The sequence below is a fragment of the Pholis gunnellus genome, assembly GCF_910591455.1.
Source record: "Pholis gunnellus genome assembly, chromosome: 22".
NCBI lineage: Eukaryota > Metazoa > Chordata > Actinopteri > Perciformes > Pholidae > Pholis > Pholis gunnellus.
Window position 1 is genome coordinate 17,517,661 of NC_136549.1, and position 11,600 is coordinate 17,529,260.

Below are 11,600 nucleotides of genomic sequence, written 5' to 3' on the forward strand. Positions count from 1 at the left end.
GAAATGGAGGCTTTTGGAACACAAGCTAGCTCAAAAGTAGCCAATCGCTTTCAGATGAATCCTGATGAAATTACATTTTATTCAAGAGTTTTCAGTAATTTGCCAAATTTCTGAAAACATTCCCCAGTTGTATAATATTTTTGCTTCATACCAAAAAAAAGAAAAAGGTAAATAATTTACGTCACAATGGTGCAGTCATCTCATCGATGTGCTGTTGTAAATTGTTATTAGTGAGTACGTTATTTTTGTGTATCAAAGTAATAATATCTTTATTTTTATACTGTTTTTACATGTTTTTCATGTGTTTTAGCCGTTTGTCTACTTGCATTAAATAAATCGTCAACGTAATCAATATAACTACTTATTTTTTAGAATAGAAATGTGAAACAAAAATGAAAATACTTGTTTTTAGAGATCTGAGGTTTCTCCAGTGATGAAGAACATTCCCATTATACGTTTATATCTGCTCTCTGTGTGTGAATGGAGTAACATTGTACATGTTGAAGTGCTATTAAACCTAACGAGGGCGGTTAACGTTTCCGATCCACGGACCACAAAACAAACACGGAGATCTTGCTGCTAAAACCGAGAAAAGTCGGAAACGTCGACGGACAATAAATGAGAGAAACTTTGAAGACTTTTTCTATGTACCAAATTATTTATTTTTTATTTATTTATTCCTCTACTTGTGAAGCAATCAAAGAGACTTTGGACCAGTGTCTCTTATGTCTGTCGTCTCCAACATGCCGCCATCATCGTCACCCGGTTATCACTCAATTCAGGATCGATCTGAAGCTCAAAAATGGTTAAAAAAAATCTGTCAAAAATGTAAGTTTTCATAGCGATGTAATCCCTGTTTGAACTGCAGCGTTGGGTACGACACACTGGCTCTGACGTAGTATTGTGTATGTCCACTAGGTGGCGGTTCACGTCCTGTACTTTGTTGTTGTTGACTGTTGATGGAGCTTAAAGGGACGCTGGACATTTTATATTAAGTTGTGTAGCATTGTAGGCTAATTGCTAATGGTTTCCATTGTAAGAGTTGAACTTTGAGGGTGTGTTTGTATTTCACAGGTCCCATAATTCACAGTAATCTTCGGTTATTACCGTTATTCCATTATAACAATTCTCCATTGGACCAAAGCCCATTTATCCAACTGCCCGTTACAAATTCTCTCTGTAACAAACCGAAACACTTGAAGCTAATCGTAGAAGCTTTTGGACCATTGGATTCAGTTTTGTTTTCTACTATAGAGAAGGCACAACCCGCCTCTGATTGGTTTATTGACCCTGATATTCTCACCCCAACCAAATCTCCCTCCCTATGCATAAACCCAACCAATGAAGAAGAGGATTACCAGCCAATCAGAGGCAGAGTGGCGTCCAATGACGTCATTCTGCATAATAAGTACCCATGTGCTTCTGTTTGCTGCAGGGAGAATGTATATTTTAGGAGGAATGGGCCTTTGTCTTCAGGATAATGGACCTTCTGTCCAATTAAATATTATTTTCTGACTATTTATGGAATAATGGGCCGTCGTAAGAATGTAGAAACATTAAGCGTCCAGTTAACAGCAAAACGGTGTTGGTGAGGTGAAAAAACCCTCAAACTTCTCCTAAACACCCGTTTAACTGTTGTGAGAAACAATTTAAATACAAATAAAATGTTAGCGTCCCTTTAAAGTTCTGCTGAGCGGGCATTACGGCTCAGTCAGAGCACAGCTGATGCTGATTAATGTAGGTACGATACGTGTTTCTTTTTTAAACTGTATTACTAATCAACTTGAATGTTGTAACCGTCCGGAACATTAGCCACTGAGTAGTGCTGTAGACTCTTTTTCTACTCTATCTACATATATATATATATATATTGTTACCTGTAATCTGTACATAAAACACTGGACTTAAACACTCTTGACTCGTGTTGTTTTGGACTCTGACTGACTGATAATTAACCAAATAATTCCAGAGTGAAATCTATTGAAGTATTTTTAACTTTGTTAAAATGTTGAATGTTTCCTCTTCTTAGCTGCTGCTCTATTGGAGCTGTTTCCTCTCAGAATTTGTAGTTTTATATGTAAGTAAACTCATATTTTCACAAAGACGGATAAAAAAGAAACATCAACAATATATGAAAGTGAAGTTTGCAGCTTTTTAACTTTTGTTCCTAGAAATGAAGTGTGACGTAAAGTTAGAGAGAGGAGAGGAGAGGAGGGGAGGAAGGAAGGAAGGAAAGAGGTGTGGAGGACTAAAAGTAGCTCCGACCAAACAAAACAGTTTGACTTTTAAGTTGAACAGAAGAGTCGACTCCAAACCTCAAATAACGTAATCGTGAGAAAATAACTTGAGATGTTGAGACAACGTTAAGTAATTAATATCTTAGTATACCATGTTTTATTTTAATCTAAGCTTGAGCACCACAAAATGTATATATTCATGTATATTCATGTATATTTATGTATCCACCTGTGAGGTAATGCTTTATATTAAGTAATAAGTGTTAATTAATAGTTAATAAGGCCCTTATAAGTCCTGATAAAACTAATAGTTACGTTAAGTTAATGTAACTTCACAGGTTTCAATATTGAACATTATCAACTTCAAGACGTGAAGTTCAACACTAATGATTATGTTTTAATGTTTGTGAACAATTAATCATTTTTATACAATTTGTTTTGGCTTGTGAGTAAAAAAAGCTAAAACTGTTAGCTTAAAGTGGCTAAAAGTTATGTTTTGGTGTTGATTGTCATTACTATCACTCAAAGTCAATTAGTTCAACAATAATAATACACATTTATAGACGTCTCTGTCACAAAGAAGAAGATGAAGCTTTAAAGTTCTGGTCTCAACAAACGCTGGTCTCTATTTTTAACATTCAGAGCGTAGATGAACTATTTATAGCCTCCATCACAGCAGCGTTTGGTGTCTTCGTGTCTTCGCATCGACTCTCAGAGCTGTCGGCTCGATTGAGGAAGTCCGTTAAGTGACTCCCAAACCTCGACACCGTAGAGTCTGAACCGAGAGACAGACAGGAAGAGAGAGACAGACAGGGCGGGGGGGGAGTCCAGAGAAAAGAGAGGACAGACTGAGAGGGAGGTCTGAGTCGAGGATGGACACGAGACGGAGAAGAGACCACGGCAGATGAGAACTTTCAGAGAGAGATTTATTGTTTTCCAGCTGTTTCTTTCCCAAACTTCTGCCGGATTCTTCTGAAGCCCTCAAAGACAAAGCTCAGGAATACATTCTGCCTCTAACAGCGAGTATAAACGTGGTCCTCTACGTCGGCCTCAGGACTATGGTGGAGTTCGTTCTGTCTGAGGACCTGAAGGAGGATCAAACATGCTGAAATGTGAAGTTCTCGGTTGTCTCTGGTTCACGTCGCTGCTGCTGCTCCGGGTGAGTTATTCATTTATACCTTTATTTATTTAAAGTGTTATCAAGCTTTGAATGTCTGTTTCTGTGTCACAAAGAGAGAGAACATATGTGACTTTAAGAGCTCATGATATTAAAATCTGTCTTTTGTTGTGCTGCTGTAGCCGAGCCTCATCTCAACGACATTTATCTTTCGTTAATTTCATTTAATTAATTACATTTTTCTTTTTCATTTTTGCTTCCTATTTTTGACAATAACAATTCAATTTATACAAAGTATTTGTTTCCCAAAAAATGTTTCTGGATAATAAAACAAAACCTTTAACTTTACTCACAAAAAAAAAGAAATCACAGACGGACAACTTTATACTTTCATAGGTGAAAATTAATGTGTGCTCCTATTCTCATGAAACGTTAAACACATGGTGGTTAATCAGTGTTTTTAAATGTATCGTCGTAAACGGGAGTTCAGGTGAAAAACTCAAGAACTAAATATTTAGTTTTCTGTTTCGTCTTCAAGAGATAATCAAATGTTTTCTCATAATATCAAGAAACATTTAATTTAATTACAAAAAGTCTTTCTTTTTTTGATTAATAAGAACAATCAAGATAACTTCACAAGGCCTCAGATATAATACACATATATTTATATATATTTATATATATTTATATATATTGGTCAATATCTGGTTTACCAAAGTGAAACTGAAGTCTTGTTTTATTTGTTGTCATGTTGTTGTTTTAACTGAAGATAAGAAGCGTGTAACCAGAAGATAATATATTATATAATAATAATAACTTTTATTGAATAGCTGATCGTATCGATGCAGACAGAAATATGAGGTCGCTGCTACGAGAATGAAACCAGCGATACAGAAGATAAATATGTGTATTGATCAAACAGCTATGAATCAACACCAGTGAAGAGTATTATGGGGCAATATTTATATATATATATATATATATATATATATATATATATATATATATATATATATATATATTCAAATTTCAAAGTAGAATTTAAAAGGTCACGTTTGTAGCGACCCCTATTGTTTCACCAATAGGGGTCGTAGAACGTAGCAAACGATTAAAAAAAAAATCTAAGTAGCTTTAACTAGTAAATATATTTGTAGTTACTGAAGGAAATATAAATGTGTGATAGTATTGCTAAACCAACGGAGAATCTACACCAAACTGTCCCCTACTGTGTGTAAAACTGTATGCTAACGTATGCTAACGTTATGCTAACTGCAACACAAAGCTAACACAAGCTAATATAACTTTTAGACCTCTGATCACGTTTCTTTTGACACTGATACTAATTGTTGATCATTGATGATTCATATTAACAGATACAGATCTCTGATGAAATAAATCTCTTCATTATATTTAATGAAGTATAATAAAGAGCTTAGAGCTCGTGTTAGGAAGTTAAACAGCTCATAATTCATTTCTATTTTATTTTATTTTTAACTTTATTCAAGTTTATCACCAAAACTACATTTTACAGATTACCTGTGAACACATCATGATGACGTTATAATGTACCTTCAGCCAGTACTCGTGTTCACTGAGCAGAGCCTGAAGGCATCATGATGTCACTGAAGTGAACCTCCGTTGGTTAGCCGTTAGCGGTGCTGCTAACATTACTAGCTCTCCTCCTGTTGGTCTAAACACTGATTGGTTGTTTACAATGAAACATGATCAGAGACTAGAAACACAGTGAAACTTTATTTACACTCTGATGATTAACGTTAAACTTTATTTACACTCTGACGGTTAACGTTAAACTTTATTTACACTCTGACGGTTAACGTTAAACTTTATTTACACTCTGACGGTTAACGGGAAACTTTATTTACACTCTGACGGTTAATGTTGAACTTTATTTACACTCTGACGGTTAACGTTAAACTTTATTTACACTCTGATGATTAACGTTGAACTTTATTTACACTCTGACGGTTAACGTTAAACTTTATTTACACTCTGACGGTTAATGTTGAACTTTATTTACACTCTGACGGTTAACGTTAAACTTTATTTACACTCTGATGATTAACGTTAAACTTTATTTACACTCTGACGGTTAACGTTAAACTTTATTTACACTCTGACGGTTAACGGTAAACTTTATTTACACTCTGACGGTTAACGTTAAACTTTATTTACACTGTGACGGTTAGCGGTAAACTGAAGGTTTATGTGTGAAGAACCGTGAGGTCCGTTACACGACTACGACACAGATTCATGTTTCTTTTTCCTCAGTCGTCATTTCCTTCTCTTCCTGTCTGTAAACTCTCTGAACCTCATTATCAGTGACAAAAGATTTTATTTTCTGTTCTCTAGTATAAAAAGGTTAAAGCTCTCACACACACACAGACACACACACACACACACACACACACAGACACACACACATACACACACACACACACACACACAGACACAGACACACAGACACAGACACACACACACACACACACACACACACACACACACACACAGACACACACACATACACACACACACACACACACAGACACACACACATACACACACACACACACACACACACACACAGACACACAGACACACAGACAGACACACAGACACAGACACACACACACACACACACACACACGTTTACATGCACAAAGTCAAAGGTCAGTTGAACCAACAAAAGTGATAAACACACAGTTATAGTTCTTTAAATAGCTTCAGCTGATCAACAACCTCAACAGTCCGTTTGAAGCTTTCTTAGCAGTGAAACAAAAGATCCGTTTCTTTTGGTTTTACAGATTTTTACTGAACAATAAATCAGATTTGGTTCCTCTTGTGAGGAAGAATCTAAATATGCTAATGAGAGTGAAGAAGTATGAAATATTTAACAAAAACAAAACATTCATCTACTGCACATTTTGGAAAATAGTCTTATTCTCTTTCTATGGATAACAAATCTCAACTCTGTGTTCAGCACGCAGCTGGAGTCAGGACCTGGTTAGCTTAGCTTAGCATAAAGACTGGAATCATAGGGAAATGGCTACACCGACAAACACCTCGAAAACTCACTGAATGTTCCTTTAAACAAACAGAAATGTAAAAACAACAGCAGGAACTATTTATTAAAGATAATTCATAAATACATGAAGTATAAACATGTCCTGCTTTTGACATGGAAGTCCCAAATATGTTGAACAACTTCTCTGATCATAATGTTCAACTCTTCCAATGTTTCCAGCCTCTCCTCTCTTCTCCTCTCTTCTCCTCTCTCCTCTCCTCCTCTCCTCTCCACCTCTCTCCTCCTCTCCTCTCCTCCTCTCCTCTCTCCTCTCTGTGTTCACTTCCTGTAGTTCAGTCAGTTTCTCTCTTGTGGTCACATGACTGTTGGTCTCAGATGAGTCAATCATGACGTCATAGTTTCACAGTTTAATGTTTTTAACAGAATCATGTTAAAGTGAACTCTTTATTAGAGCTCTCACACACATTTATTATTTCACATTTATTATTTCACATTTATAATAAGAACATGTTTTTGATGAAATATCACAATTTTAAGGTTTCTTTTGGCTGATTTTTATGAAGGAAGCATTTGTCACACATGACGTGTTCAAGGACCGTCGGAAACATGACAATCTGACGATAATGACGGTTTTTACAGCTTCTGGCTGTGATAAACGGTGTAGTTTTGGCGATTGTTTAAAGAAAACATGATTTAAATGAAATCCTTAATTTCTTCATCTCACTGTTTGTTCCTCGTCTCCTCGTCTCCTCGTCTCCTCGTCTCCTCGTCAGGATCTGAGCAGTGCAGCTCCCACAGAGGCCCAGTCCATCAAATGCAGCATCTCTGTGTCTGAACCAGTATCCGGTCTGGACTCCATCTCTCTGACCCTCAGCACACCTGGACCCAACTGCTCCTTCAGCGTCTCATCTCAGGACGCCGGAGCCGACGGCGCCGAGTGCAGAAGAAGAGGACGAGAAGGAGACGAGGAGGAGACAGAGACCAATGAGATCGGAGGAAGGGAGCGAGGAGATGAGGAGGTGAAGGAGGAGACGGGAGCTAACTATCTGGGAACTAACCAGCTAGGAGTCGAGGATGGAGGGGACAAGGAGGGAGGAGGGGTTTACACCTGCGTACTGGATCACCTGGAGCCTGGAACCGCCTACCAGCTGGAGATCCAGTCCCAGAGAGACCAGGAGACGGCAAACGTCACCCTGCACACCAGTAAGTCCTCACCCAGTCCAGACTTACACCAGTTCAGACTTAAACCAGTCCAGACTTAAACCAGTCCAGACTTACACCAGTTCAGACTTAAACCAGTCCAGACTTAAACCAGTTCAGACTTAAACCAGTCCAGACTTAAACCAGTTCAGACTTAAACCAGTTCAGACTTAAACCAGTTCAGACTTAAACCAGTCCAGACTCAAACCAGTCCAGTGGTTTTAGTACTTCTACTTCAGTAAAGTATTTACTCTCTGAATACTTCCTCCAGCCCCGTTGTATTTACTTCTAAGTGTTCTATTGTGTTCCGTTGGTTTCTATTGTTCCGTCTCCTCTGACCTCTCTGTCCCGTTCAGTTCAAGTCGTGCAGCTTCCTCTCTCTGTGATTAGCTTCAGGAACCACGGCCCGCTGAGAGAGAGTGATAGTGTGTGTGTGTGTGTGTGTGTGTGTGTGTGTGTGTGTGTGTGTGTGTGTGTGTGTGTGTGTGTGTGTGTGTGTGTGTGTGTGTGTGTGTGTGTGTGTGTGTGTGTGTGTGTGTGTCCATGATGGCGTGCGTCCAGAACAGAAGTTGGACCCTCTGTGTGTATTTCCATCATGGGCAGAGCTCTGGGTTCAGCTATTTCCTGCTTCCATTGTTTCTTTGTTCTGTTGGAAGCACTGGGAAAGGGCGTGTGTGTGTATATGTATGTATATGTGTGTTTGTAGAAAACAGGGTGTTGCTGCACCGATGTGAGTCCCGACAGTAACCTTCTCAGAAATGCAAAACACTCACTTTAGTGTTTGTTTCTTATCTTCTGACGGTTACGACCACTGACCTTTAGCGTTGTTTTTTTACCTGCTGCGAACTCTCTCTCTCTCTCTGTCTCTCTCTCTCTCTGTCTCTCTCTCTGTCTCTCTCTCTCTCTCTCTGTCTCTCTCTCTCTCTCTCTCTCTCTCTCTCTCTCTCTCTCTCTCTCTCTCTCTCTCTGTCTCTCTCTCTCTCTCTCTCTGTCTCTCTCTCTCTCTGTCTCTCTCTCTCTGTCTCTCTCTCTCTCTCTCTCTCTCTCTCTCTCTCTCTCTCTCTCTCTCTCTCTCTCTCTCTCTCTCTCTCTCAGGAGTCTTTGTGTTTGTGTCTCCTGATCAATAGAAGTTCATTATTCTCTCTCTTATAGCTCCGTTTTTGGTCTCCACCACCTCCTGAGGGGAATATCTGTCTCTTTAGCTTCTAAATGCTCTGATGCTAAACACTCAGATGCTAAATGTTCTGATGCTAAATGCTATGATGTTAAATGTGCTAAATGCTCTGATGCTAACTGCTCTGATGCTAATTGCTCTGATGCTAACTGCTCTGATGCTATATGCTCTCATGCTAAATGCTGCGTTCACACCAAAAGTGAAGCAACTTTTTGCGTCGCACTACTCGCAGGAGTTTACTTGCAGAATCCTTTGTGTTTATTCGGAGGCTGTATTCACTGTGTCTAACAAGCCACACGTCGGCTGGTTTACTACAGCTGTATGAACCCAAAACAAACAGATTTAATTACAATAAACTGATATTTGATGATTATGATGTTTTGTTAGTTCTCTCCTCAAGAAGGCAAGCAAATACCTTTTAAAATGCTTGTTTTCTATGCTATGCTAACAATGTAGCAGCTCCATCAACACTCAACATAACGGGGGAAGATGTCGCCGGCTGATTATATTGTTCGACCTCAGTTTGAAGCACCAGCGGCGACACGGCGGCACAAACACACGCAGAGAGGCATTGTGGGAAAAAAACACACAAACCAGGAAGCAGGGAGCTCTCAGACGGGGCGGATGGTGGTTCGAAGGGAAGCCGGGGAGAGGGAGGGTCAACGGGACTCCTACAGAGCTCACACTCTGAAGACAAGGACACGGTTTGAAAAGATAAATAAAGGGTGAAAAGATAAATAAAGGGTGAAAAGATAAATAAAGGGTGAAAAGATAAATAAAGGGTTTTCTAAAGGGAGTCTGGCGCTCAGAAACACTACCACTTTAGTCCACATGGGGCGCTAGAATCACAACACAACATGAATATATAAACCAACTAAATAACATATTTTTGTTTTACAAGCATCAGTGATGCATCAGCCTGTTTTCTGACCGTGTGTGTGTGTGTGTGTGTGTGTGTGTGTGTGTGTGTGTGTGTGTGTGTGTGTGTGTGTGTGTGTGTGTGTGTGTGTGTGTGTGTGTGTGTGTGTGTGTGTGTGTTGCATCATCAGAGCCGTCGGCGGTGAGCGGCCTGGCCGTGACCTCCAGGACCTGCAGCAGCCTGGGCCTTTCCTGGCAGGCCGGTCCGGGAAGAACGCAGCGCTTCAGGCTGCAGCTGTGGGATCAAACTGGTACGTCTGTCGTCTTTTAAACTCCCAACGAGAAGAAGTTACTGGTTAACTGGACATGATGGTGCACGTTTAACACTCCTCCCACAGACATTTACATGATCTTTTTACGTGACCCGCTCCTCTTCTTCTGCAGGTCTGCTGAGGAACGAGACGTTGGAGAGCACAGCGACGCAGCACACGCTCCTCGGCCTGACGCCGGGCCGACTGTACAACGTTACGATGGTGACGGAGGCCGGCGGGCTGCAGAACGACCGGACGACGGCGGCTCAGACAGGTAACGGAGAAGAAGAAGATGAAGAAGAAGAAGAAGAAGAAGACAGGAACAAAAGAAGAAAAAAACAATATCTGATAATATAAATCCTGTTTTTAGTTCCCGCCGCCGTCGCCAACCTCACCGCCACCGACCACGTCAACGGCACCGGCTTGTCTTTGTCGTGGCAGCGTCCCGAAGGCGACCTGGATGCCCTCGTTGTCGTCGTCCTCTCGACCAACGGGACGGGACTCTGGGAGGCGACGCTTCCGCCGGACGAGACGGAGGTCGTCGTTGATCAGCTGACCCCCGGCTCGGCCTATCGGGTCGAGGTGACGTCCAGGAGCGGCGAGCTGACGAGCCAATCAGAACTCACCGTCAGGACAGGTGAGGGGTTGTTGTATTTTGTGTTTCTCCATCTCGTCTCCATCTCGTCTCCATCTCGTCTTCATCTCGTTTCATCTCGTCTTCAGCTCCGGCGGCGGCGTCCCTCCTCTCCTTGTCTCCTTCCTCCTCTTCCTCCGGTGGCCTCCTCCTCTCTTGGTCGCCCCCCGCTGGCCGATGGGAGAGCTACAGGCTGCTCCTCTTCGACGGCTCCCAGCAGTTAGTCAGCACCGCTCTGGACCGAGAGGCTGCCAACTTCAGCCTCCCCGGGACGGGACTAACGCCTGGAAGGCTGTACAGAGCCGTGCTGAGAGTGGAGAGCGGAGGACTGACGGCCGAGAGCAGCTGTGAGGGAGCAACAGGTCAGAAATATACAACAGAAATATATATGTATACATATACTGAATAAATGTATATATATATATATGTGTATATATATATATATATATATATATATATATTACTGCAGAAATATACAACAGAAATATATACATACACACAGAAGAAGCTGCAGAACGTTTGGTGCGTTTTTGTCTCTGCAGCTCCGGCCGCCGTGTCTGAGCTCCACATACGACACTCTGACGAGACCTCGCTCAGCGCCATGTGGAGCCACGCCCCCTCTGGGTCACGTGACGGCTACTTCCTGACCATTCGACACGGTAGTCGTCAAGTAGATCAAAATAACTTGGAGCTCAGAGATAGATGATGGTGCATTAGGGCCACAAAAATATTTACATATGTTTTTGTTTTTTTAAGTGATGAGGTTGATAAAAAAAATAAAAGATAAATTCCAATTTTCTTTTTCAAATTGTATTCATTATTCAAGTTTTTTTTTCTCTTAAATGTTCTAATTTTTCTGCAAAGTTTTTTTACTTAAATCTCAGAAAATTATCTGACTTTTACCCTCATAAATTTGCAACTTTATTCTTTGAAAATATATATTTTTTTATTGTTAATTTACCACTTTATTATTATTATTATTATTATTATTATTATTATTATTATTATTATTATTATTATTATTAT

General features: G+C 40.3%; 1 protein-coding gene across 1 annotated transcript in view; it reads left to right on the forward strand.

Annotated features, from left to right (window-relative positions):
• The first annotated feature begins 3,113 nt into the window (after positions 1-3,113).
• The window catches only part of ptprb (protein tyrosine phosphatase receptor type b), a 30,861-nt gene continuing 22,374 nt past the window's right edge, over positions 3,114-11,600 (forward strand). The window contains exons 1-7 of the mRNA XM_079183627.1: positions 3,114-3,396; positions 7,171-7,600; positions 9,821-9,940; positions 10,074-10,214; positions 10,311-10,577; positions 10,664-10,936; positions 11,117-11,233. Of these exons, the coding sequence (XP_079039753.1) occupies positions 3,340-3,396; positions 7,171-7,600; positions 9,821-9,940; positions 10,074-10,214; positions 10,311-10,577; positions 10,664-10,936; positions 11,117-11,233 (1,405 nt within the window). The 5' untranslated portion in view covers positions 3,114-3,339. The remainder of the gene's footprint in view (positions 3,397-7,170; positions 7,601-9,820; positions 9,941-10,073; positions 10,215-10,310; positions 10,578-10,663; positions 10,937-11,116; positions 11,234-11,600) is intronic.